This window comes from Canis lupus, chromosome 2 (assembly GCF_048164855.1).
Source record: "Canis lupus baileyi chromosome 2, mCanLup2.hap1, whole genome shotgun sequence".
In the NCBI taxonomy this organism is placed as follows: domain Eukaryota; kingdom Metazoa; phylum Chordata; class Mammalia; order Carnivora; family Canidae; genus Canis; species Canis lupus.
Genome location: NC_132839.1, coordinates 2,251,354 through 2,279,213, shown reverse-complemented (window position 1 = coordinate 2,279,213; position 27,860 = coordinate 2,251,354). Strand labels below are relative to the sequence as shown.

Genomic DNA, 27,860 nt, shown 5'->3' with positions numbered 1-27,860 from the left:
GTCACACACGTTCGTAAAACGTGAAGCCCCCCGGCGGCGGCTGAATTGCGGGACGCGACCTTTTACCCCGCTGCACGCGCAAAATCTTTGGAAATGACAACGTGACCAATGTGCTCTGCTCCTTGTCTGCTCCGATCCCACCTCCTCCTCCTCCTAGGACCAAAGGCAAGGGCGGCCGACCCCACAAGGGGTCCTCCGACCCACGTTGCGACGGAAAGCGGGTCCAGCCCCGGCTTCTCCGGCTTCTCCGGGCCGCTCACCTGTCCCCAAGGTGGCCGCGGAAGCGCAAGCACAGCGAGGAGGCCCTCGTACCCGCCCGACACCCGCAAAGGGCTTACCCGGCAGGGCCCGCCCACCTCCACCCGCGACCGTCAGGTGAGAACGTCCTTCCACCCGAGCGTTGACAACATGCCCTTCAGTTAGTGCAGGGCAGGAGCGGGAACAAGAGTATTTTTATTGGGACATGGTCTGACCTGCAGACACCGGCCAGCGTACCCAGCCTCAGGGAGAGTGCCCCGGAGGCACGGCTGGGATTTGCCGTGTCTCTTCAGCGCTCCAGCAGCTCGCGGCCTCCAGGTCCCCGCCATCACTTCTGCCGCGTCCTGTGCTCAACTGGAGGGTCTGTCGGGTTATCAATACACACGGGAACTTCAGAGCATCACTTGTGTTAAACTACTAATTTTTATATGAAATTAATGTCCTTACAAAAATAGGTGACACGTACTGAAAACAGTCCTGTGCCAGTATTTCCTGCATAAATAGATTTCTAATGCAAACTAGCTGGAAACTAGAGAAGATACATCTAACACGGCAGATTATAGTTTTTTTGTTTGTTTCATTCATGGCCGGTCCACCTTATTTTTAAAGGAAAAGCTTTTTTGGCTACAATTTTTACATTATTAACAACAATGAATGGATTTCTGATGTTCAGAAGTCTCTATTTGGCAAGCAGGAGGCTCCAGGGACCAGAAAACATTTTGCAATTAAGAGAGTAATTCTGTGAAACTCATCACTTCATACTATAAAAAGACGAATGAAACCAAACAGATCTGTGCTGGCCACCGCACACTGCTGGCCTAATGTGGACAATGCACACTTAGAATGTGGCTCATTCAACCCAGTAAAATACACACTAGATTTCAACAAATTAGTATAGAAGGAGAGTATAAGCCATCTTAATCAGTTTTTACACTGATTACAAGATTAAATGGTAATATTTGGGATTACTGAGTTAAAACCTGTATCATTAACATTAACACCAGCTGCTTTTTATCTTTTTAATGTGGCAGATAGAAAATTTTAAATTACATTTATGGCTCATGTTATTTTTCTATTATCCAGCACTGCTACAGAAACAGCAGACTCAATTACATGTTATCATTAATCCCAACCCAGATCATTAAATTTTTGTATAATTACAGTGTTTGAGATAACATTTAATACATTACCATAAGGTGCCTGAGCTTAGGATCAAACACACCTCTCCTCTAACAAAACCAGATAAAGCCTACGCTAATCTTTTTCATCTTCTGTATAAGGGCAACTGCGCTCAACTTTGGTTAGATCTGAGTCTGCAGACAGGCAAAGGGGTCGTTTGGTTGCTAGAAATATTCTAAAGCTGGATTGTGGTGATGACCGCACAACTCTAAGTGCATGCGAGATGTAACTGGACTGTATTCTTAGAACCAGTAAGTCGTGCAGCATATAAATTATACCTCTATAAAGCTGTTTAAAAAAGAAAAGAAAAAAGTAGCATCTAGAGCCCAGCAAATCTCAAGTGCCATCTAGAAGCTGCATAGAAATTTCAGGTAATTCAAATACTATTTTTCAGTCTATCCTAGGACTCAATATTGCAACAAAAATTTTTCCTTTTATGTGCAAGGGACCCAGTGCAACAGTGGATTATGTAATCACTAATTGGAGGTGATTGGTATAAGCTGAGAAACACAAACAGCACATTAGACAGTTTATTCATGTTAGGGGTACCCAGCTCAGGCCATCTTGTCACAAATCCCTCACCCAGTCTGGGCCCCATAATTGGATGTCTGCTAGCATTTCACCATCCTAGACAGTATGCTGGAATAGAAGAAACCTCAGATTAATTTAAAAAAAGAAACAAAACATTTAGAAACAGTAAGTACCACGTAACTCCCACTGAACAGGAGACAGATTTCAAGATATAGGCCTGAATACAAGCATAAATACACCCGCAAGGATACAGCGAGTTGTCTCAAGGTCTCGTTTTGGAAGTCAACCAGGTGGCTATTCAAAAGCAACAGAATCACTTGGAATGTTCAGATCATTCGGGAATGTTCATTTAAGGCAGCCATGGAGTCACGGGGTCTATTACAGTCCAAGCCAGTTTTATAAAATGACTCATCTAGGCAAGTGGACAAATGTATGAACGCATGTACTAAACTTCCAGACTGGGATCCCTGGGTGGCGCAGCGGTTTAGCGCCTGCCTTTGGCCCAGGGCGCGATCCTGGAGACCCAGGATCGAATCCCATGTCGGGCTCCTGCTGCATGGAGCCTGCTTCTCCCTCTGCCTATGTCTCTGCCTCTCTTTCTCTCTCTCTCTCTCTCTCTCTGTGTGACTATCATAAATAAATAAAAAAAAAAAAAAAAAAAAAGTTCCAGACTGAGTCACGTTCACACTCGTGAACGTGTATGATGCAGTCAGTAACACTTTGAGGGGAGCGATACTTTGAAATGTGAACATGGATGAAATGAGAAAGACTAAAAATCTGATTATTTTCCTACAGAATATTGGATACTTCTCAGAATTAAAAGCTATTTCTCGAGGGCTTGTCTTAAAAAAAGAAAAAACTGAAATATGAAAACACTCATTGAATTTGATTTCTGGACGATTTGCTGTTGGTGAATGTAGGACATCACCACGCCCTTTACACAAGCCATCGGGTTGGTGGCTCCAGCACATACTTGGCAGTTCTTGGTCTCATCCGTGCATAAACACTTTGGAAGACTTCCAAAATAAATGGACAGAAAGATACAAATACATTTTTAAAAGATATCCAGAAAATAATGTTATCTAGGTATCAAAACAACTGTCTGAATTATATCTATACTATCTCTATTCTTCTATTTCTGATTTTTTCAATATTTGAAGTAGTACAAGTCAACTGACAAGTTCACCTTTTATAAAATATAAAGAACTCTTCTCTTTAGATATTGGCCAACTCATAGAGCGTACCAAAAGTAAAGCACTGATATTTAATTTCCTAAGATAGTTAAAACTTTTAAAGGTTCGTAAAGCTCTAAAACAGATGACTTTACCAGTATGAAGCTTGTGCTTTCATATTCACATCGAGGCAATGTTCAGTTTCGTAAGAGTTTCGGTCAAACAAGATGCGCCGCTGTACCAAACAGTGCGCAAACAACTGTCTAAGGAAACGGAGATGCCTTCTCTTAGATAACTAAGGAATAAGATAAACTGACAAATCATCTCATGTTTCTACAGCTACACAGAAGAGAGAAAAGGATGATTTTCACAGGCCACGCCACTGAGGGAAAAAGTTGATTTGGGGGAACGGCTGTCCTACGAGTTTAGACATCTTAGGCCTTCTGTAGGGCTTTTCGTAAATCCACATAGAAGCTGATTAAAGTGCTTGCCATGGCTGTATCGACCGCAGACTGCGGGATCATCCCACGCAGATCCGTCTGAATATAGCCCGTCAAGAGACTCTGCTGGGGATTGTCTTTACGTGGAACGCAGAACCAGCCACAGGGATGGTTAAACCCACGAATAAACTCTGGTCTCTGTTCACTCCAGTCAACACTTAGCCCTGTAAGGGAATTTTAAAATAACACCATGAATAGCAGTGACTGAGATTAGTCTAAAACTCTCATTCAAAGACCCTTACCAGATTTCCTGTTCAAATATTTCCCTTCTTACCATGTAGATGAGAAGTGAGCCCCAAGAGAGACCAGGAAAGAATTCCCAGGTGGAATTCTGATGGGGGCCTGGCGGGTAGGAATGGGGGACGGTTCGGATCCCATCAGAGTAGGTGACAAATGTCACTTCAGTAACTCCTTGTGAACTAGGCATCTTGGCGGGAGCATCCGAGACTCAAGGTGCCAACACTGAAACCGGCACCAGCGCTACTCCCTGGGGCACCAGCACGGCCGCCTGAGGCGCGTGCCTGCGCGGGTTTACCGACGGCTGCCAGCTGAGCACAGACTGTACTCGAAGACAACACGCCTACAGGTGGCTCTTAGAAAGCAGGAGACTTCTAAATGCAGGAAATGTCAGCTTTTAAAAGAAAGATACTACACAGCTCAAGGAAGGGAAGATATTCTAACACGCACCAAGCCTGTTTTTCTGTGTGTGACTACGAGGCAGTCTTCTGAGAAGGACAGAAGCTCCTTACTCCATCCCTGCCTCAGAGGCAGCCACGTGAGCCCTACTCGCTAGCTGTGACCTGGGGATACCAGGTAACTGAGAATCAAAGCTTACCGGAAAGATTTCAAAACCCTTCTTGATAGTGTGATTTTAATCCCTACGCTGTAGCGCTTGCAAAGCTTAGTGATTATTAGGTAAGTGTGGAGGCTGAAGTGTCTCTCACACAGAAACGTCCTGCCTAGAACACTCAACTATTTAAAACAGATGAGGGGATCTCTGGGTGGCACAGCGGTTTAGCGCTTGCCTTTGGCCCAGGGCGCGATCCTGGAGACCAGGGATCGAATCCCACGTCGGGCTCCCAGTGCATGGAGCCTGCTTCTCCCTCTGCCTGTGTCTCTGCCTCTCTCTCTCTCTCTCTGTGTGACTATCATAAATAAATAAAAATTAAAAAAAAAAAAAACAGATGAAAAAAGTATAAGGTCGTGAGATCATTACCACAGGACAAAAGCCCGTCTTCGTAGTCCACGGTGTAGGAGAAATCCACAAACTCTCGAGGGGAAATTATATTCCAAAGCTGACCAGCCGTAGTGTAGCGCATCACACAGCAATTCTGAAAGACAGACAACAGGTAACAGGTGTTGCTACTTAGGAAACATGGACTCAGATTTAAGGGCAAAGAGTATATTCCCCTAAAATTAACCCTTAGTAAAAAACGACTACTCCTATAAATGTATTATTACTAATAATTCTGACAGTGATTCTGATAGGTTTAGACCTCTATTCTAAATGTCACTGCTACATACGGACGTGAATAAGGTACATATAATCAAGGTACAAAGAGGTAAGCCACCCAGCCTCTAAATCTCTACCTCAGTACAGTGACCTTATATCCTATAGGACATTCAGCATGGGAGCAGGTGGCGTAGACTGTAGGCGTTTAAGATAAAATGCACAAATACTTAGACTAAAACACCCAATGTTTCAATAAAGAAATTCAAACATGGGAAGAATGAATTAATATAAATAGAGAAAGAAGACAACATGCCTCAGTTACATCATTCTCTAATGCCTAAGGTGGCATCGTTATCTCTGATCTTTGACTTTTGGCTTAATATTAATGGAAAAACCTACATCCGATTACTTAGAAACCTGAATACAATGGTGCTGTTTTCAGAATTTTAGATTTCGGAACCTCAACATAACTTTACAATTAAAGATGCTGATAATTTTCTCAAGCAGCAAGGGGAGAGCTACTGTGGAAAACAAACTCAGTTCTGACTAAACTCATTAGTTAGTATGAGGAAGCTCAAGGTTTTTAAAAGGCAGCTAGTATCGTATCCCCTGTGAGGTCTTTGCCATGACTACTCACTCTCAAAGCAAAGAATACGGCGAATATAAGTGGGTACATGCTCACGCTCACCTGCTCTCTCTCATGCGCGCGCGCGTGTACTCACACAACCTGAAGTGATGTTTCTAAATAAATACCTCTTCAAAGTGTTCCAGAATATCCATTGAAGTCATTAAGCTGTCCCAATCCAAGCGATAGGGACCCGGGCGTATATGGTCTATGACACTATTGACAATGTCATCTATAACACCCTGGGCTTTGAACCTGGAGAGAAAGATAGTAAGGTCAGATGCTATTCGGATGAAGAATTTCAGCATATGCCCTCATAGAGCTAACTTAAAAAAAGTAAAAGTTAATAAAGATGTTTTAAATGGAGTAAATCCCAGCAGTTTTTCTGGTAAGTTACATCAATTATTTTATGGAATGCACTCTTTGCCCTCAAAACCGATTAGTGACCTGAAGGCTACATCATGTTACCATGAATATAGTGAAGCACCCCCACGTTATAGTATAGCCCCAAACCGTCCATACAGCACTAGTGCTTTATTTACTCTGGATGCTATTCTTTTCTCAGTTATGCTCCAACGGGTTATTAATATACATATATTTTTACTCTTTCAAAAACTTTTTTTTACAGGGACAGAAAAATAGGTCACCCAGGAATAGCACACCGAGGATGGACTCAGGAATAATATCCAGACCTCGACGTATTTCGAAGGTGCAGTACCTGTCGGTGGGGAAAGGGTATACTATTCCTTGGGTGGCCCTTTGATTCCGTACTTATGCTAATAGGGAAACTAAACACTGAATCACTACTTGATACCATTCACAATGATTAATTCCAGATGGACTAAAAACCACTACATAAATTTTACACCTTTGAGAAAAATACATCTTTGTGACTTTGGGATTTCTTGAATATGTAAGACACAAAAACAAGTAACACTAGACAGTTAAAATTAAAAACTTGCATACCACGAACGACAAAATAAGTAATTTCTTTAAAAACCAGCCACAGACTGGAAGAAGGCATGTGCAACATATAAACAGACATCATTATAGAGAATATATAATTAATTCCTGTAAATCAAGGAGAAAAGACAATCCAAAGAAAATAAGGGCAAAAGATATGTTAAGATCTGAAATGTCAGTAAATTTAGAAAAGATGCTCAACCTCACTCATAATCAAGTAAATACTAACAAGATAGCATCTCACGCCTCTGAGTGTGGCAGAGTGAAACTGAGTGGAAGGGAAGAACTCTTCAGACTGCTCACTCCACTGCAGAGCAATGAATCCCACAGTCTCGCGTGTCCTTAAGACCCAGGTACACACCCAGAGAAATCACACATACCAGAGACGTTCACGGTAGCATTACACTTCATAAGGAGGAACTGTCAACGACCCAAAAATGGGCAAACACAGGCAAACATATCAGAGCATTTTCACATGAATGTAAAAGAACAGATCTGCATGGAAAACATGGCTAAACCTTGAAAAAACACTATATGGGAAAAAACCATAGCAAATTACTAATAGAAACACAGTACACACATATATGGCCAAGGCATACTACAGGGATAATGCACACTTACAGTAGCTAGCTCTGGGGAGGAGAGAAAAAAGAAGAAAAGAGAGATTGCTTTAACTCCAGCAGTAACATTAGGGGTGGGGCTTTTTAAAAGTTTTTTTTAAAAGCATCTGAAGCTGTTGCATCATTTTGTAAATATTTCCAGCTCAAACTAACATTATATCCCCCATCCTAAATCTGCCCTTCCCTTCTGTGTTCTCTAATTTGGGGTAGGGGTGGGAGTGGGGGCAATACAAATTAATCCAGTCACCCAAATTAGACATCTGGGATTCAACTTGGCTTCTTCTTTTTCTCTTAATTCCATTTCAGTAGTCAGAACGGAAGTCACCATGTTTTATCAAAAAGACATACTAAATGTAAAGTGCTTAGAACAATATTTGGCCCTCAATAAATTAGTTATCATCACCAGCACCACCAGCACCATCATTAGAGCTCTTTCATGTTCACGTGCCCTCCTCAAGTCCCATGCTACATCCTTAGTGTGTCCAACTCAACACTAACCGTTTCTAGCTCTTTGGACTACATACCTCTTAAAGTTTCTGAAAAACACCAAAGATCTCTTCTCAGGAATATAACATTGACATAAAGTTTTATGATCTTAAGGAAACTTTAAGAAGCTAGCCATCAGCTCCCAGAGTAAAACCTCTAAACTCTCCATGCTCACCTCCATTTTCACAGTGCTATGGGATTAAGTTCAAAGTCTCTGAGAACCTGGGAAGTGGAGGTAAAGGTTGAGCAAGGGTGAGCACAACACTGAATTCCTTACTTTAGAATTAAAAAATCCCTCAGACAGGGGCACCCAGCGGGCTCAGTGGTTGAGCACCTGCCTTGGACTCAGGTCATGATTCCAGGGTCCTGGGATCGAGTCCCACATTGGGCTCCCTAAGGGGGCCTGCTTCTCCCTCTGCCTGTGTCTCTGACTCTCTCTCTGTGTCTCATGAGTAAATAAATAAAAAATCTTAAAAAAAATAATTCCTTCAGACATATGTTCTCCCTACCCTCACACTTTATGCTCTAGCTATACAGACATCACTTGTACTTCCATCAACAAACTCCTCAGAGGGTTTCCCATCTGTGTTTATGTAGTAGATGCAATCCCCTCTGCCTGGAATATGAATCAGTCCTTCATTCCCTAAGAATTAACTCATTCTTTCTTTAAAGCTCAGCTCATACACTAGCTCTTCTGTGAAGTCCTCTCAAGCACCAAGTGTAATGCTGCCTTGGCACTTTTTTTTTTTTTTTTTTTTTTAATTTTTATTTATTTAGGATAGTCACACAGAGAGAGAGAGAGAGAGGCAGAGGGAGAAGCAGGCTCCATGCACCGGGAGCCCGACGTGGGATTCGATCCCGGATATCCAGGATCGCGCCCTGGGCCAAAGGCAGGCGCCAAACCACTGCGCCACCCAGGGATCCCTGCCTTGGCACTTTTTATGGTTTTCAACCCCCACTGGGAATCAGCGATGTAAGGGATTAACTTCACACTTGCTTACAGTGCTTGTCAGAAATCTTGTTCTGGAAATGCTGTCTTTGTATTACACTAGAAAATATAGTACGTGGGACCAACAGTTTCATTCTTAAAAGGGCTGATTCCCAACCCAAGGATATGAATATTCCACTCCCAATTACACGAGGCAATTGTCTCCACTGGCATTAAAAACCAATTTTTTTTTCTGATTAAAAGCATAATTCATGTTCAACTATATGCAAATACCAAAAAATGGAAATAGAAATCACCTACAGAACTGCCATCTAGAGGTGTATATTTGGTATTAAATAAAAACATTTTAATACAAAAAAATATATAAAGTCAACTCACAATTCTGCTACATGCAGTTTAGAATTCCGCTTTACTCACTTTATATTACATCTTGAGCATTTTCTGGTGTTTTAAAGTAATATTTGAAAATGTAGTTTTTAAAGACTGTAAAATATCATGTTTCAAAATTTAACCATTCTCTTTTGATTATTCAAATTTTTTGTAATTTTTAATATTATAAGTAATGCTGTGATGGAAGAGAGAAGTACTTAACTATTATCTTTCCTATGATTTAAGATAAATTCTTAGAATAAAGTATGCTACAGCACTGAGTAAATACAGAAGACTATTAGAAAGGTGTTACATACCATGCTGAGAAATTAAGATTTTATTGGCCATTTGATATCCTTATTTATGATTTCCTTTATCACTAACTCAGTCCACAAGGAATATGGACGTTGATAAAGACTTTGAATTTATAAGGTGCTATTCTTCTCAAAAAGTTTAAGTTCCTAAAAGCAATATTTTACTGGCAATGATGATTTAGTGATAATATATGTATATTATCACTAAATATATATATATAAAAAGTTTGGCAATGTCCTAAGAGCTACATAAAACTACAAGAATTTACTTACAGGTATCCATTAAATTCTTCTGAAGGTTTTCTCCAAATTGTTACATCTTTCTAGAAAAATAAAAACAGTATATGGGCATAAATCAACACCTAGGTAGAACTCTGTATATAAAACCAACAGTTTCAAAGTCTAGGGCATCAGTCTATCCTTGCATTAAAATAAAATGTAGGGATCCCTGGGTGGCTCAGCGGTTTAGTGCCTGCCTTTGGCCCAGGGCGTGATCCTGGAGTCCTGGGATGGAGTCCCACACCGGGCTCCCTGCATGGAGCCTGCTGCTTTCTCCCTCTGCCTGTGTCTCTGCCTCTCTGTCTCTCTGTCTCTCTGATGAATAAAAATCTTTAAAAATTTTTAAAAATTTAAAATAAAATAAAATTTAAGTAAATATTCAAAGAGTTACCTAGAAGTCACTTATACCATCAAATGATCCATATTTGAATTTCTTCTGTATCCTAAAGTTCTTCACATTTTATTTAAAGTACAGACCCCCCCAAAATAGATTATCCAGTAGCTTAATGAGGTGCAAACATTGTTAAGATCCTGGGTTGGCTCTAGCTCACCGACCATTATTATTTGCCTCACTCCAATCTTATTTAGCATTATGGACACATTTAGACTAAGATAATAGGAATGCTACATATTTCATTTTGAACTTGCTCCTATCTTTTTAAAAATCAAACCATTCACATCTATTATGGCAGTGACCATACCTTGAGTTGGTCCCTACCAATTCTTTCTGATCATTTCCCAAGAAATTTTGAATATCAGAGTAGCTGTAGTACTGAACTGGAAGAGTCCTGAGCTCTAGGTTTGGCTCGGTCAATACCTAGCCATGTGATGGTTTGGACAGGTCATACCTGTAGAAAAGAATGCTAACTGGCTACCCTCTTAGGCTTGCTGACATAGCTGAAACTATTTCAAACTACCCATACATGATATATTTTATATGTTGACTTTAGAAGCTACTATCGCCAAGAGCCTATTCTCACGTATAATATCTAAAGAAGTAATGAAAGCAGTGCAGGATTATTATGTGTTTGCCTTGGTTGAGATGTGAAACCACCAACTTTATTAGCTTAATTATCTACCCTGCACATCCAAAGTATGGTCCAAATTTTCCCTTATCATGTTGAAAGTCATCCACCAACTCATTAGATAGAAGATAAATGCCAAATACAGGTAATTTAAATAATTTACCACTTTCTTGGCAACTCGCCACTTATCATCTTCGATGCTATGATATTGGATGAGAGTGTTTTTAAGCCTACTTGCAAAAGCAGCAGCATCAGGCAGGCCTTCCATTTTTTTCTCCTGTTACAGAGACAAAGATTAGCATCCACAAATTCCACACTTTGAAGCAGTAGACTAGTGAGTCTCGAGGCTGGCTTCATAATAGAATCACCTGAGGAGCCATAAAAGATACCAATACCTGGATCCCATCCCAAATCAACTAATCAGAATCTCTGGGAGTAGGACCTGGGCATCAGTTTTTTTCCTGAAAGCTCCCAAGATGAGTAACACCTAGTCAAGGATGAGAATTCCACATTTTAAGTTATTAAAATCACTCATATAAAAATAATAATACAATCCTATTTTCCCTTTTTATATATTACAGAATTCTAGATAACTTAAAGAAAAAAATTGCTGTTTCCAAACTACAAAAGTAAATACATAAGGAATAAATTCTTTTAAAAAGTCTTTAGAGCTTTAGCCATTAAATGTTTAATTTAACATCCGACAAATTTAGGACTCATTCTAGAAAACTAATGACAAGCTCAACTAGAAACTTGTTCATACATCCTTTCAGGATAAGGTTACAAAACTTTGAATAATTTTAATAGTTTGAAGAACTGCATCATTTTCAGTATTTTACTTCATTTGATTAAGTGTTACAGGATTCAGTATCTGTGTAAGGAAGGAGATCACCTGTACAGCATAAGTAAGTGGTTTGTAATTTTAAGGCAATAATTTTGACCATATAAAAAAGTACTAAATCAATCAATTCCAAAGATAAGCTACCGTTCAATGTTGTTTTTAAAGAGAAATGATTACTAACCTTAAAGATAATAAATGATATAATGAAGCCTCCTGTAATGTGACAGTTTTAAAACATTGCTGCAAATTCTCTGATACAGTTCCCTTCAAGAGGTGGTCTGTGACTGCATGACTTCCTAGGCTGGGTTAGAAAAGTCCATGCAAGCTCTGCAGGTTTCTTTTAGAATAATTGCTCTGGGAGCCTCTGATCAACATGCAAACGTGCAAAAACTCTGGCTACCTTGAGGCTGAGAGGGGAAATGGGCAGAGAGATACAACTCTACAAAGTCCCAGATCCAGAAGCATAGTTAGAGCTCCATCCTATCACCTGAGACTTCCCTCAGTTTCACTTGGTCATCCTCATCTTAACAATTTACTTTTATTTTTACTTATTTATTCTTTAATGTAGGCTCCACACCCAGCATGGAGCCCAATGCAGGGCTTGAACTCAAGACCCTGAGATCAAGACCTGAGCTGAGATCAAGAGTCAGATGCTTCACTGGCTGAGCCACCCAGGGGCCTTAACAATATACACTTAAAATGGTAACTGAGTCAGTTGCTCAAAGTCAAAGCCTAGGAATCATCCTTAATAGAAATTAAGAGATTCCTATTCACACCACCACATCTTATCACCTATAATAGTCTAGTCCTACTGCTTTTCTTTCTGTCCCTCAAATAGGCCAAGCTTGTCACTGACTCTGGGCTTTGCACTTGCTATTTCTCTGCCTAGATATTATTATTATCTCAAATGTGGGCATGACCAGTAACAACTTGTAATGACAATTTCATTTTAAACCTCCTGTCTCAATATAGCCTTCTGCAAGTCACTATTATATCCTTTTATTTTCTTCAGAGTGCTTATCACTATCTGAAATTAACTTGTTTATTTATTGGTGTACTGTATTTGACGCTTTCACCATCATATCCCCAAATAATAGAGCACGGGCCTTATTTATCCCCATATCCCCACCAACTAGAACACTGCCTGGAACACAACAGGCCCTTAATATTTGTTGAAGTGTGTTTGCTTCAAAAGAAGAATCATTAGGTCTTTATTTTGTGTCCTTTTGGTGTCCTGGTGCACTCCAGTAAAAGGAAAAGGAGAAAAAGCTTCGGGGGGGAATAGCTGCACAATTTGCATAACTATCAAGTTACTACTAAAAAGAAAATCAAGAAAATATGTAAATGAAATGTCACACCCCAAACCTCCATGGGAATAAGGCTGCAATTCTCAACCACAGGTGCACACATCAGAATCCCCTTTGTCATATTTTATAGTAGTTGTTGCTGTTGACAAAGATTCCCTTCCTAGGCTCTCTGCGTCCTCTTTTTGACCAAGCATCATTCTTGGGCTTGTCCTTGGCCCCCTAAGTTCAGCTTTATCAAGAATCTCACTGAGCTAGTTTACTGAAAAACCCTCACCCTCAAAAATTCCTCATCCTACCCTTGATCTTATTGCATTGCTCTTCATTCAGCAAGAATCCTAAGTCAATTTAGCCAGAATCCTTCTTACCCCTAATGCTTCCTCTTAGCAATTTCCCATCCGTTGACACCTACCCTGCTCCTTGGCTACAAATCCACACCATCCTTACTGTAATGCAGAATGGAGTGCAATTCTTTTTTTTTCTTTTCTTTTTTTTTTAAGATTTTGTTTATTTATTTGAGAGAGTAGGGAGGGGCACAGGAGAAGGGAGCAAGAGCATCCATAGCAGGCTCCACACTGAGCACAGGGCAGGAGACAGGACTCTATCCCATGACTGCAGGATCATGACCTGAGCTGAAACCAAGAGTTGGAGGCTTAATCTTAATTCTGAGCCCCCAGAATGAGGTACAATCCTATACTGAGGTACTGTTTCCCCTCTTGTAATAGTTCTTGAATAAGATTGGCCTGTACCATTTTCACTTCTATTTGCCTCTGGTTTTCATTGACACTGTTTTTAAAAAATATTAGATTTCAGGGCCCACTGCCAGACAGTGTGATTCAGTGGGTCTGTTCTGGAGTAGGCCCCCAAAGTCTAGGTTCTATAAAAAGCCTCACTGACCATTCTGTTATCCAGCCAGGGTTGAGAACCACTGACCTAAAAACTAAAGGTAACAGAAATAAATCAATGTTGTAGTCAATATATAAAGAGCATAAAGCAAAGCATATAAGCCATTAAACATGATGAAGAGTAAGATGATAAAGAACTGTAGGGAGGAAAAAAACCTTTTTCTCTACTCTCTTAGGTTATGCCTCTGGGTCTGCAAATTAAACTGAAAGAAAAGTATACTAACAGGAGAAAAGGTACACAAATTTTATTTGCTATTAATAATTTAATTTTTATGTGCATAGAGGCCTACACAAAAAAAAAGAAATGGAGACCCAAAAAAGCATTTAGATCTAGGGCTTATATACTGTTCTAACAAAGGGTGATAAACTGTGGAAAAGTGACAAGACAAAGGAAAAGGGATTTGGGCTTTTAGGGGTAGTAAATCATGAGAAAGTAAATATATGATGGAAAACTAATAGAAAAGAAAGGTTATTATAGTAGAGTTTGTTTTTAGACAACCTTGGTGTCAACCCTATCTTCAGTGATGAGTTGTTCTCCTGCCATAGGAGAGAGGAGAGGGAAGACAAAGGGAAATTTATGTCCTACTTTTAGGCAGTAGAGGGAGAGAAAACAACTCTTTCTGCATTTGCTGCTGAATTGCCCTCAGCTCAAAATAATCCTTATTCCAAAGTGGCATTTTTGGGGGTGGTATATCCCAAAAATATGGGAAATGTGAGAAAGCATACATAGAAAATTCAATAACACAGAATTTAGGATCTATGTAAGTGATGTAAGTGAGGTAAAATATATAATAAATACAGATTCCACCCACAGAATAAAAGTGGATGAGCTCATTCAAAAAGTGTGCCAATCAGGAAAGTATTCCATTTCCCCTCCTGAGCCTGCCAACTTGATATATACAATAGATACAATACAATGAGCTTAATCAAGGATATGTTACAAACAAGCACAAATTCTTAGAGAAGACTTGAAAAACAAATTTATCTATTACTGGAATCATTACGACTAAACACTATTCTTGAACCACAAAGGTTGCTGGCCAGGTTCCTGTGGTTGCCAGGGAAGATATTTTTTTTCAAAACCCCGATAGAAATCAAAGATGAAATGTAGATATGCTATTATCACAGACGTCATCTTTGTACAAATCCATTATACAAATGTAAGCAATAAAAACTACCTATAAAGATGAGAATCTGCATGTTTAATTACTACCTGAGTAATCGTTCATTCTTACTGATCATATAGAGTCCATACTCCTAAATATGGCTTCTGGGCCCTCTTAGCATCTGGCTGAGCTTTACGGCCTAATTTCTTCTTTCTTGGACTCCCCTAAAGACTAGGTTCGCTTCCCTCAACACCACCAATGTTTCTCACAGCAACTCTGTGATTATTAATTTGTTAGCTTTTCCAATTCAACTATAAGCCTTTAGGGGGACAGGAAATGTGCCTTGTTCAATGTTATCGTCCTATGTCTAGCATACAGTAGGAACCCAGTAAATAAAAGTGGGAAAAAAAGGTAGACAGTGGGCTACTAGTGTCACTTATGGAAGACCTCAAGATGGGGAAGACAGGGCAGCCCGGGTGGCTCAGTGGTTTAGCGCAGCCTTCCGCCCAGGGTGTGATCCTGGAGACTGGAGACCTGGGATCGAGTCCCACGCCAAGCTCCCTGCATGGAGCCTGCTTCTCCCTCTGCTTGTGTCTCTGCCTCTCTGTTTCTCTCATGAATAAATAAAATCTTAAAAAAAAAAAAAAAAAAAAGCAAAGACGGGCCCACTTTTACCAATCATCCTGGAGCCTCCGAGTGACAACTTCATTGCCATAACTAACTACAGCAATTTCTCAAGGAAGTCTAATTTATTCACCAAGCGCTAGTACCTACCAGATCCTAGAACTACAGAAATGGATGTAATCCAGTGTTTGCTCTCAAAGTTGACTTATTCCACCCTTTAAATATTTAACTCTGAATTGCAATAACAACAAAAGCTAAAACATTAAAAATCACTAATGAGCCTCTTCTAACGGTAGTGGAGTTGTAGGCAGGAAAGAAGAACAAAGTAAGTATAAACTCAGAAGACTTTTTTTTTTTAGCCCAATGAAGTATGGAATCAGGCAGTTCATTCTTGCATGGATATTTTTCATCAAGATTAAGTCCAAAAGAGAATAATGGTTATTGTCTGAACCATCTGTGTGTGGGCAAGCACAATATATCTCTTGAAATATAGCCCAGACTTGAGGAGTGGGCAGTAATGATTGGGGTTACCATCGAGGTCTTGGGCTCTCCTAATAAAACAGAGAGTGCTCACACTGATCGACACTGATCGAAAGGAGAGCAAACAACATGCACCACTGCAACCTCCACTTCTGAAGAATGTGAGGCAGACGTTTTAAATACTACTCTGAACTCCGCCTTGCTGATCCTTTCATTCCCTTTCTTGACCCACATGGGGAACCTCTCAACTCAATCGCTTACATTTCAGAGAACAGGTACCGTTTCACTGTATCAGAATCTAGCAGCTCCTTCTGACGGTTCTGTTACTCACTACTCGGTAACGTCCACCTCCATTTTTTCCCTACTTTAACCTCTTATTCACGTTTTCTATGCCCACGTCTTTGCAGTGATCGCCAGTATAGACAATGGCTGCCACTGCGGAGCGGGCAGCCTGCCAAAGTCAGAAATGATCCTGGGGCCATCTATGGGCACCACACTCTGGCCACTACAACTCCAATTTTCATCACACTTACATCACAGGGAGCCGGCCAGAAGTTCTCTTTTATATACGAAACATAATAAACACTTTAATCCCTAATAAAAAGTGAGTGTCCTCACAGTGTCTGTACCTCCGTAGTATGAGGTCAGGATTCGCTCATTAAAGAAGCTGTTACCGGAGTTGTTTAAACTTCCATTTCCCAATGGATAAAGGCCTTACATAAACAGCTTAAATTTAACATGCCATAGATTTTCCCCAAGATGTCATGCAAACCCAGGCTCTGTAAAACAAATTGTACAAATACAAATTGTATTTGTACCTGACATAAAAATTCAGCAAATGCCGGATTTCCAACCCATCTTTGAGTTTGTAATTTGGCTTTTCCAACCCAGTCAAATACAGTAATTTCTCTTTTTTTTTTTTTGAGACTGGCTGTAGCAGGGACTCAACAAGGAAGCTCGCTTCGGCAACGTGACCACAGCACTTCCCTCTGTTTCAGGACTCACTTCAGCTCGTTCTAGTGTAAGCGTTACAACAATGCAGAGACTTTTTACAACAGTTAGGGCAACGTTAAATTCTGACGCTATCTGGGCTCTCAGTTTGAGTCCAAGCTGATGTCTGAGCTCCTACATGTCTAACAAGAACACTTATTGATCACTTACTATGTGATCAGTCTTTCTGGCCGCTTTGGGTTGTGTTCTTCCCTCTAACCCCCACAAACGACCTTCAAAGCTGATCCTATTATCCTTATTTTGCGGAGAAAGAGCCAGCAGAGAAATCCAGTCACTTGTCCCGGGTCTCGCTGCGGGTACGAGGTGGAGCCAGCCGGGCCCCCAGCCGGGCCTCCGCCTCAGGGTCTACAAGTCTATTTTCTGTCAAGCGCCGAAGTCGCCCACAAGCTGCAAGAGACATTACATAAAAAATGTGACCTCACACTGAACCTGTCCTTCCGCCCGGGCTCCTGACCGCAGGCGGGCTCGGGACGCTCCCTAAGCCGACGAGGGGCGGCCCGACGTGCGAGAACTGGCCCGGCTGCCCCGCGCCCTGGAGGGTCACGCCGCCCATTTCCCGGATGCAAAGACTGACGCCCGGGAGGCCGCCAAGAGGGAGGACGGGCGACACGCCGGCCCCGGGGTCCTTCCGGGGACCTCCTTCCTCTCACGCTGCGGGCTCCGGCCCCGACCTCCACGCCGGAGCCCCCCGCCCGGATCTCCCCTGCGGCCCCGGCGCCCCGCGTCCAGCCCGCCCGGCGCCGGCCCCCGAGATACCTGAGACGCGGCGGGGAGGGAACGCGGCGGCCTCCCGGCGGTCGGCGACCCTGACGCTGTGGGCTCCCGGACGCCCCGCCCACTGGGGGCCGGGCGGGGGCGGGGCCGGGCGGCGGCAGCCAATGAGCGACGGGACGCTGCCGCTCGCAGCCAATGGGAAGGCAGGCGGCTCTCGAGGGGAGGAGGGCCTAGTTCCTCCGCAGAGCGCACCCGAAGGGCCTGCGGCAGAAGTTGGCGGGGCAACGTGTGTTGGCTTGGATTGGCTGGCGCGGGGCGTGCGGGGCGCTGATTGGCGGGCGCGGGGCGTGCGGAGCGCTGATTGGCCGCTGGGGATGGAATGATTTATGGTGCGTGGGCCGGCGGGAGGCGGCGGGGCTGCGGCGTGCGGGCTGAGGGGCCGGGGCTCGGCGGCCCCCGGCTGCCCTCGAGGACGCAGCAGGGAGGGGAGGTCGGCGGTGACTGGCGACGCCGGCCTGACTGCGGAGGCGGCGGGGCCGGGCTCCAGGACCCGCGGTGCGGTAAAGAGGAGGCGCCGGGCCGGGACGACGGTGCCCCCGCCTCCCGCCGGTTCCCCCGCCGCCGCCGCCGCGTCACGAGGCACACAGTCGCGCTGCGAATCCGCCTTCGGCCGGACGGTAGTCCTCCCAGGAGGGAGACGAGGAGCCCCCGAGGAAACCGAGCCCGCGGGGCGGCAGGGGGCGGGGGAGCGACAGGTGGGGCGGCGGCAGGTTGGGGGAGCGGCAGGTGGGGGCGGGGGGGCGGTAGCAGGTAGAGGCGGGGGGCGGCGGCAGGTTGGGGGAGCGGCAGGTGGGGGCGGGGGCGGCAGCAGGTAGGGGCGAGGGGCGGGGGGAGGCGGCAGGTTGGGGGAGCGGCAGGTGGGGGCGGGGGCGGCAGCAGGTAGGGGCGAGGGGCGGGGGGAGGCGGCAGGTTGGGGGAGCGGCAGGTGGGGGCGGGGGGGCGGTAGCAGGTAGGGGCGGGGGGGCGGCGGCAGGTTGGGGGAGCGGCAGGTGGGGGCGGGGGCGGCAGCAGGTAGGGGCGAGGGGCGGGGGGAGGCGGCAGGTTGGGGGAGCGGCAGGTGGGGGCGGGGGCGGCAGCAGGTAGGGGCGGGGGGCGGGGGGAGGCGGCAGGTTGGGGGAGCGGCAGGTGGGGGCGGGGGCGGCAGCAGGTAGGGGCGAGGGGCGGGGGGAGGCGGCAGGTTGGGGGAGCGGCAGGTGGGGGCGGGGGCGGCAGCAGGTAGGGGCGAGGGGCGGGGGGAGGCGGCAGGTTGGGGGAGCGGCAGGTGGGGGCGGGGGGGCGGTAGCAGGTAGGGGCGGGGGGGCGGCGGCAGGTTGGGGGAGCGGCAGGTGGGGGCGGGGGCGGCAGCAGGTAGGGGCGAGGGGCGGGGGGAGGCGGCAGGTTGGGGGAGCGGCAGGTGGGGGCGGGGGGGCGGTAGCAGGTAGGGGCGGGGGGGCGGCGGCAGGTTGGGGGAGCGGCAGGTGGGGGCGGGGGCGGCAGCAGGTAGGGGCGAGGGGCGGGGGGAGGCGGCAGGTTGGGGGAGCGGCAGGTGGGGGCGGGGGGGCGGTAGCAGGTAGGGGCGGGGGGGCGGCGGCAGGTTGGGGGAGCGGCAGGTGGGGGCGGGGGCGGCAGCAGGTAGGGGCGAGGGGCGGGGGGAGGCGGCAGGTTGGGGGAGCGGCAGGTGGGGGCGGGGGGGCGGTAGCAGGTAGGGGCGGGGGGGCGGCGGCAGGTTGGGGGAGCGGCAGGTGGGGGCGGGGGCGGCAGCAGGTAGGGGCGAGGGGCGGGGGGAGGCGGCAGGTTGGGGGAGCGGCAGGTGGGGGCGGGGGGGCGGTAGCAGGTAGGGGCGGGGGGCGGCGGCAGGTTGGGGGAGCGGCAGGTGGGGCGGGGGGGGGCGGCAGCAGGTGGGGGGAGCAGCAGGGGTGGGAGCGGCACGTGGGGGCGAGGCGGGGCGGTGGCAGGTGGGGGGGGCGGTGGCAGGTGGGGGGGGCGGCAGGTGGCTGTCGGCTGCTCGCCTGACGGGTCCTGGCTTTTGAGTGCTACCCATGAAGAAAGAGTTCTGTTTTCTAGGATGTCCGGTTTGCGACCTAAGCGCCAGAGCATGCAGTGCCGCGCGGTGAGCCTTGCTGCTACGTGCAATGACAAGTAAGTACGCATAAATCGTTAGATTAATGTCACTAAAAGAATCACCAAACACCACTTGCTAGTTCTTATTGGCAGATTTTAAAATCTTACTGTCAAAGCTCACATCATCCATAAAAGGAATAATTTGGCTGGTGGTTACTTTTCCATTATTTCACATGTAGTCATCTGTAAGACTCAGCCACCTTGGGGGGAGGCTCTTAAGTAGACTGAGCGCTGCACATAGTGTGAGACCTTCTACAAAGCACTTTTCCACACCATCCGAGGTCATTACGCAGATATGTTTGCAAATAAGGCCACAATAATTAGTCAATCATAGCAAGCAGGTGAGGCCTGGGCACAGCTCCTAAGGCAGATTTACTTAATTTCTGAGTAGCTGAGCAGGTCTGCTGGGCTCCAACACCAGAACTCTTCACCCCCCTGCAAACCTTGGCATGTGTTTCACGACTTTCCAGTGGGCACGTGTGCGCGGCAGTGAGGACCAGAAAGAAAAGACGGAGAGACCTGATCCTTGCAAGCAAGGTGTACGCAGTGTCATGGGACAGAGGAGCAAGTTCTCAACAAATAGAAAATGAGAGTCTCTTGTTGTTAGGATTCAGCTGGGAACGTGTTGCTCAGCAGCTCTGCAGTCCTCTCACAGAACCTAATAGAACAACAACAACAACAACAACAAAAAACTAGTAGAACATGTTTAAAACAAAATTAACCTGGCTTTTGTTGTGATTTTCTTGCTTAGAAAGAAGCCAGAGGTCATTAAAAGCCATCCTATATAGCACAGAAAGCAGAACTGCAGGCTCAGGAAAAAGAACATAATATCATCTGTGGCTATTATGGATGGCTTACTGTGGACAAGGTAAGCATTTTACACATAGTAACTCGTTTAATCCTGATAACGGCCCTGTGGGGTTTGTACATTTATTACTGTACTCACGAGAGCACAGCCATATATAAGGCCACAGACAAGTCCCTCCTCCAAGTAGTTTGAAAATGGGGAAATAACCTATCTAGAGTTCAAGTATAAAAGAGACATAATGTATTTGACCAGCTTTATGGAAGGTCGCCCTAACGTAACAAAACAGCTTCCCTGCCAAGCCCTGATTGAAATCAGACTGAATATATATTTATATATATTTTATTCATAAGAAACAGGCAGAGACACGGAGGGAGGGAGGCGAGGGAGAAGGAGATGCCCTGTGGGGAGCCCAATGCGGAACTCGATCCTGGGACCCCGGGGTCATGCCCTGAGCCCCAAGCAGACACTCAGCTCAACCACTGAGCCACCCAGGTGTCCCCAGACTGAATATATTAATGTATCCAAAGAAAGAATTTTCAAAAAGAAAAAAAAGTGCAAAAACACCGAAATACATTCACAATTTCTTACCAAGAGGCAGTAAATCTAGAAGTAAAACAAAAGACACAAAAACATACATGCACAAATACCCCTAACTACTTGAAAATTAAAAGAAATTCTGCCTTCCAAATTCTTCAATTAAAATTAAATCAAATATTAAATACTGTAGAATATTAATACTTAAAATATTAATAAATGTTAATAGAAATAAAACCCTGATACATCAAAGCCAGGAAAATATGACAAATTCTATGCTTAGACAACTTGACTCTGGAAAATTCATAGCCTTAATTCAATTCAAATATTTATTAAATGCCTGCTGCAGGAAAACTGTTGAAACTGGGGCAGTTTATAAAGTGACCCTCAGCGAATTCCAGAGCTGGATTTAATCCTGAACCTTTTATTTATATAATCGAGTAACTTTGTTTTTCTTTTTAAGTCAGTTTGAGTTGACTTCTTTCATTTAGAATGAAAGAGCCTTACTGAAACTAATATTACACTTATATATTAACTAGCTGGAATTTAAAAGCTTTTAAAAAAAATGGAATGAAAGAGACTTTAGAGACTTGAGGGCACCTTTTCCCCTGCAACACTTTCTTCCTTTGTTTTATCCAGCCATGGCCCTGAGCCTGGTGAAAACAGGGAGGAGACACCCTAGTGGCAGCTGTTCAGGAAGGAGGGACGTGCAATGTTGCAGCTCTGGGGAGGTAAACAGCAGCTCCTGCCCTTCGCTGGAGAAACGTATGCTGTAAGCCACTTATATGTAGGTTGGGAAAATAAACATCTGACAATGAAATCTATTTTCTCTGATATCGCAAGTATCTCAAACACCCAAGCCTGTGTTTAATCCAATTTCCTTCAGGCCAAGCTGTATTTTCTACCTTCAGTTTCCATGAAATTCTCCTACATCCTTTCCCTAAGCTGCCTTTACGTCTTTTGAGTGGGTTTCTGTTTCTTGTAATCAATCCCTGACTCTCATCAAAGGGCAAGGCTTGGCCCATCCCCTCATGGAGACTTTTACATGCTGGAACAAATGAATTCACATCAACCATGGTGCCAACTGCACGCTCTTGTCAAGGAAAGAGGCAGAAGACTTTGGACAAATTACCAAACATAACCCAGTCTTGGTTTCCTCACCTATAATATGGGATTGAGAATATGTCCCTGGCAGGGTACTTATAGGTGTTTGAGCCAGTGGCTGTGAGGCTGGCACGGCCTGTGGCCCTGCATGGGCAGCGGGGGCTGGGAGGAAATCCTGGGTGAAAGTACGAGTGCAGGCTCGGAGCAGAGGTCCCTGAGACTCTCCTGCACTTGCAACATGGGAGGCAACTTGAAAATACAGACATCATGCCCTCTCCTGAAACCACTAAATCTGTCTTTGAGGGACTAGTTAGGAGTGTGACCTGAATGAGCCCCGCCTGGATGACGTCACTTAGCTAATCTAAGAACAGTCTCGCTGGAGTTCAAGAATTAGAACTCCAGAAAAGAAAAAGAATCAAGGTTTGTGGGTGAAGATAGCAGGCCCGAGGGATAGCCAGCTGGTCAGAATCAGTGGGCCAAATACTGAAGTATCCATGCTATTTATTTTTGTTGCTTAGATTTTGGGCTCCACTGTTTTGTGCTTCTGCTCTATTCGTTCAAGCTTTATGCTCTCGTTTGTTTTCAAAAATACGTGCACTGGGGCGCTTGGGTAGCTCAGCTGGTTAGGCATCTGACCCACGATTTCAGCTCAGGTTACGATCTCAGGATTGTGAAATTGAGCCCCCTAGCAGGCTCCGGGATGGGCGCGGAACCTGCTTAGGATTCTCTCTCCCTTTTGCTCTGCCCTTCCACCCCCGCTCTAAAACAAAAACCAAAACAACAAACACCCCGTGCACTTAAAAAAAAATTTTTTTTTTTTTTTAAGCTCTAGGCTCAATGTGGGGCTTGAACTCAGGACCCTGAGATCAAGAGTCATATACTCTTCTGACTGAGCCCACCAGGTAGCGCCAAAATACATACACTTTTAAGTAAGTTTAGGGCAACTGAATGGTAAAACTCACTAGCCCAATGTAGGTAAAATATGCATGTTAGGAGACCATAGTTAAAAGAAAAACAAATAAGCAAAACTTGGAATTTTCCCTGAATATATCAACATTTTACCTGAACATATCAAAATATTCAGATGAAAATGAAAACCAGTTAATAATGTTGTGATGAGCACTGGGGGTAGTAAGTGATGACTCATTAAATACAACATCCGAAAGCAGTTTTACCCCATATATTAACTATTTAGAATTTAAATAAAACCTTGAAACAAACAAACCCCCCTCAACATTGTGATGATCATAAAGTGTGTGAGTAGCTGATACCAATTTCTCTGTTGCAGGGAGCGTCTCTGGAAGGCTTGTTACAGCCCAGGCACTGCTCTGAGAGCCTCTTACCATGAACCCCATCTTGCGTGTTAGGAAACTGTAGCGTAGAAAGGTGAAGTAATCGTCCTGAGGTCACACAGCTGATGAGTGACACAAGTCAGATGTGCTTGCTGTGCTCCTTGTCACTGTGCTGAGTGCCACTCCCCCTTAGTACAAAAGCTACAAAGGGCAGGTCAGCAGTAGAATCTCCATCCGGGTGTGGGAGGCCGTGGTAGGTAGGTCACAGGAACCCGTGCTTCAGGTGTGACCAAGTACATATAGTAACTTTGTTTTTCTTTTTTAAGTCAGTTTGAGTTGACTTCTTTCATTTAGAATGAAAGAGCCTTACTGAAACTAATATTACACTTATATATTAACTAGCTGGAATTTAAAAGCTTTTAAAAAAATGACACAGCAGGCTGTCATGAGGATGGTTACTGAAGTTAAATAGTGTGTTTGCGTCGGTTCAGGAGAACACTGACACACGACCAGACAGTGAAACCACGCAGAGGGAAGCGCTGTCGCAAACACCAGCAGTTGGGCTGAGTGTGTGTAGTGTGTGAAGGAAAGGACTCCCCACCCACGGGGAGGAGAGGATTGCCAGCTAGCTCCACAGCTGAAGTGATCAACAAGGTACTTCTGATGAACTCTCTCTTAATAATTTTTTTTAATTTAATTAAAAAAAGTTTTTTATTTATCATTTATGTAAACTCTACCTTCAACATGGGGTTTGAACTCACAACCCCAAGATCAAGAGTTGTGTGTTCTGCCGACAAGCCAGCTGGGCGCCCCTGAATTTGTTTTCATTTATTTCATGCAATTCTCTAACACACAAGGGTTGGCAAATGACGGTCCGTGTGCCAAATTAGGTCCCCCGTCTTTTTTTGTAAATATAGTTTTTTGTCAGAACCGATGCACTCTCATCATCAGTGTGCTGTCTGTGGCTCCCTTCACACTATAGTGTCCAGATTGAGAAACCTCAACAGACACGATGTGGCCCCCAAAGCTGACTATACTATCTGACCTTTCAGAGAAAAAATTTACTGACCTCTGCCCTAAAACATATTTCACAAATCTAGATTTAAAACTCAATTTTGTAAAAAGATAGCAATGAAGCTCGAAACACGTCCGAGAGCGCTTATTTCCTTGGATCATGGGTGTCCGAAGACATGGGGAGGTCAGACCACCTGAAAAAGAACAAAGTGTAAGAGACGTGGATTGATCCAGAACTGGATTCCCAGTTACAAGGTCAATTACTTCCGCAGAGAATGAATTGTGTTAACCAGAAGGTTACGGGTGAAGGTATTCAGAGAACACTATATTGCGCTTGAACCAATAGAAGTACAAAATAATTGTGCCAGTGTTTGCCTTTTACAAACCTGATCTGATATTTCTTATTGCCTGCACATTTTCTCTAAGAGGGAGCTTGTTTTCACATACTTGTCAACTATGAAGAGCCCCGTCTATGTCAGAAGGAACTCTAAAATATTTATATGCATGGTCTGATGACCTGTGCTTTGTCTCCTTCCCCCTTTTCTTGCGCAGGAATGGAGCCCTTGATATTTAGCCGGGTGCATCACAGCCCAGAACAAGAGTCATTTCTGAGCCACTCCGAGAACCAGAGCTCTGAACTACTTGGATCCTGCCCATCCATGTAGTTGGCAGAGATTCGTAAGGTGGAAGTCGTGCTTGCACTGCCTCCGCGATGCTACCGCGGGTTTCTGTTTCCCAGTCCCCTGCCCCAGAACAAAACTGCTTTATGATTTCGGTGGCTTTCCAGTGGCTATAGGACCATCTGCATGGGCGGCCTCAGTCTGTTGGGCTGTTCTCAAAGGAGTCCTTGACTGTTTCTTCAGTCCTCCCACTGGTCCTCGAAGCCATAACCAAACCTGTGCTAAATCCCGTTCTGATTTAACTAGCTAAAGTGAATTCTGTTTCCAGCAAGTGAGCTCTGACCATACAAAGTTTGGAATTTAGACGTGGGCTGCTGCCCTAAAAGATATTAACGGACACTTCCTTGATTTAGCAGTCCAAGCAGCTGGTGACAAGAGCAGGTCTAACAGTGTGGGAGGCTGGAGACCCTCGTCGTTGGGCGTCCGAGTATTTGATAGATGGTCACCTACAGGGCCCTGCGGGGCAGATTGCATATTGCGGGAGCCTCTAGTGGCAGGTTCAAGGGTGGACAACTTCATAATGCTGTAGGCTGGTTGCTTCTGCTACTTTCAGCGAAGTTTTACCAGAGAAAGATGAACTACATGTACATCTGCAAAAATAAATGAAAAGAATGTGTCTATTAAGGAAAGGACAGCAATCTAAAGCTCCAGCAGAGTATCTCACCTGCGGCAGGGAAGCCAAAATATTTGTGACCCTAATAATTTGGTGCCTTGCAGTGTTGAAAAAGCCAGTTGTGTCTGTACTTTCTCACTTAAGAATTATAAGAGTTTGCTCTGGGCAGCCATGGTGGCACAGCGGTTTGGTGCCGCCTGCAGCCTGGGGTGTGATCCTGGAGACCTGGGATCGAGTCCCAATCCGGCTCCCTGCATGGAGCCTGCTTCTCCCCCTCCCTCTGCCTGTGTCTCTGCCTCTCTCTGTGTGTCTATGAATAAATAAATAAAATCTTTAAAAAAAAAAAAAGTTTGCTCTGAAGGAGTGAGCACTGTCGCCCCAACTATTTACAAGCACCTCCCAAAAAAGCATTGGGAGCTGGACGTGAGAACCGGCCCAGCAGCGGAGAGGAGGCTGGGGTGTTGCCCTCCCCCGCAGGAGCCTCGTTTCAGCACATGGTGGTGGCCACCTGCACTAATTTGCTAGGGCTGCTCTCACAAAGTAGTGCAAACGGAGTGGCTTGATCAGAATTTGTTGTCTTACATTTTAGAGGCTAGAAGTTCAAGGTCAAGGCATCAGCCGGGTTGGTTTCTTCTGAGAGCAGTAAGGAAAAATCTGTTCCATGGCTCTCCCCTAGCTTCTGGTGCTTTACTGGCAACCTCTGGCATTCCCTGGCTTGTGGATGCATCACCGAGATCTCTACCTTCCTCTTCACGTGACCTTCTCCATGTATCCACGTCTGTGTCCAAATGTCCCCTTTTTACCAGACCAGTCATCCTGAACCAGGGCTCACACCCTAATGATGTCCTTTTAACTTGTCTCCAAATTGATTGTCTCCAAATAAGGTCACATTCTGACGTACTGGGGGGTCAAGAATCAAGCATGTCTTTTTTGGGAGGGACATAATTCAACCGTAAACACCATTAAGTCAAAAAGAGGCTGTGCACATCATAGCAGCTCATAATTAAAACTAGGTCTTCAGATTTTAATATCTATTTAAATTTAATATAATTTAGATAATATATAATTAACTTTAATATCTTGTATATTTGTATATACTGCCTAGATTAGTTCTTTGGGTTCTTGATGAGTTCTAGATGTCCCTATAGCTATTGGAGATATTCTCACACTGGAAGCCTATCGAGTTGAGGAGGAAGCTCTTTGCCGCAGAAACGGTCACCCTGGCTTGCCAGAGCTTGGCTGTCAGCACAAAGCAAACCTAAGTAGCCATACCTGCTACCTAGCCTCCTGCCGCAGAAAAAAAAGCAGGATGTGGAAGTTTTACAGCCTCCAGAAAGGAAGCCTCTCCAATGGTCAGTTCAGATGCGGTCACAGAGTCTCCCGGGTAAGGAGGAGCCTCCAAGAGAACAAAGCCAGGGGTCATGGACACGAGAGAGGAGCCAGAGGCCAACCTGGAAAATTGCAGCTAAGTCTAGCCAGGGCCGAGGGCCCGGAGACTCCCACCGGGCACTATTTTTCTGCACTTTCTGTTATAGCCGTCCTGTTCCTACTCTGCCTCTGGGTGGTGCGCACCTCTGTGCCTGTGTGTGGCTGTCGTTGGACACACGGGGTAACTCACCTGGCACTTCCTGGGTCACTTGTGCACCGATGGCCGCATCTGGACCTGTTGGGGAGGACTTGGAATCGCTCAGAGGCCCTGGCCTTGAACAGGTGCAGTCTCCAATGGGACTTGGAGGTCTTCCCTCGTAGATAAGCCACGAATTACTCTGGGGAAAAGGGCGTTTGCGGGTCTCAGAGATAAAAACAGATGGCCCACGGCAGATGCTAGCCGTCCTCCAGTGCTGCTCTCCCCCTTTCTCTTAATCTTTGGCGGTGGAACCTGTGATTTTTTACTGGCGCACAAGAGCCTCCAAATAAAGGCTATGTCCAAGCCTCCCGCGCAGCTGT

General features: G+C 45.0%; 1 protein-coding gene and 2 long non-coding RNA genes across 11 annotated transcripts; 2 read left to right on the top strand and 1 right to left on the bottom strand.

Moving 5' to 3' along the window:
• Positions 1 to 1,263: 1,263 nt before the first annotated feature.
• STARD4 (StAR related lipid transfer domain containing 4) lies at positions 1,264 to 17,883 on the bottom strand. 5 transcript variants are annotated; one of them, XM_072788018.1, is made up of 8 exons: positions 17,751 to 17,883; positions 17,145 to 17,381; positions 10,887 to 11,000; positions 9,693 to 9,742; positions 5,847 to 5,973; positions 4,857 to 4,971; positions 3,632 to 3,804; positions 1,264 to 2,076 (listed from the first exon to the last, which is right to left on the bottom strand). In XM_072788018.1, exons 3-8 carry the CDS (start codon positions 10,989 to 10,991, stop codon positions 2,065 to 2,067), a joined length of 582 nt encoding a protein of 193 aa, XP_072644119.1. In that variant the 5' UTR covers positions 10,992 to 11,000; positions 17,145 to 17,381; positions 17,751 to 17,883; the 3' UTR covers positions 1,264 to 2,064. The 5 variants fall into 5 exon arrangements, with proteins under 5 accessions (XP_072644119.1, XP_072644108.1, XP_072644134.1 ...); XM_072788007.1 differs by having other exon boundaries at positions 1,264 to 3,804; positions 17,751 to 17,882; XM_072788033.1 differs by lacking the exon at positions 10,887 to 11,000 and having other exon boundaries at positions 1,264 to 3,804.
• Positions 4,814 to 14,460, top strand: LOC140611237 (uncharacterized). The gene is made up of 2 exons (XR_012012522.1): positions 4,814 to 6,427; positions 13,950 to 14,460. It is a non-coding gene; the product is annotated as an uncharacterized lncRNA (long non-coding RNA).
• Positions 17,884 to 18,115: 232 nt separating the features above from the next.
• LOC140611215 (uncharacterized) lies at positions 18,116 to 26,261 on the top strand. 5 transcript variants are annotated; one of them, XR_012012513.1, is made up of 8 exons: positions 18,116 to 18,463; positions 19,812 to 19,886; positions 20,620 to 20,736; positions 21,850 to 21,982; positions 23,141 to 23,216; positions 23,603 to 23,700; positions 24,098 to 24,260; positions 25,173 to 26,261. It is a non-coding gene; the product is annotated as an uncharacterized lncRNA (long non-coding RNA). The 5 variants fall into 5 exon arrangements; XR_012012514.1 differs by lacking the exon at positions 23,141 to 23,216 and having other exon boundaries at positions 18,118 to 18,463; XR_012012516.1 differs by lacking the exon at positions 23,603 to 23,700 and having other exon boundaries at positions 18,119 to 18,463.
• The last annotated feature ends 1,599 nt before the right edge of the window (positions 26,262 to 27,860 follow it).

What these genes read in the sequence shown, in the direction of transcription:
- STARD4 (XM_072788007.1), bottom strand. Translation starts at nt 10,991, where the DNA reads ATGGAAGGCCTGCCTGATGCTGCTGCTTTTGCAAGTAGGCTTAAAAAC. An exon ending in GAAGAATTTAATGGATACCT is followed by an intron (nt 5,974 to 9,692) that starts GTAAGTAAATTC and finishes CTTTCTCTCCAG; the next exon opens with GTTCAAAGCCCAGGGTGTTA. An exon ending in AGACGGGCTTTTGTCCTGTG is followed by an intron (nt 3,805 to 4,856) that starts GTAATGATCTCA and finishes ATTCCCTTACAG; the next exon opens with GGCTAAGTGTTGACTGGAGT.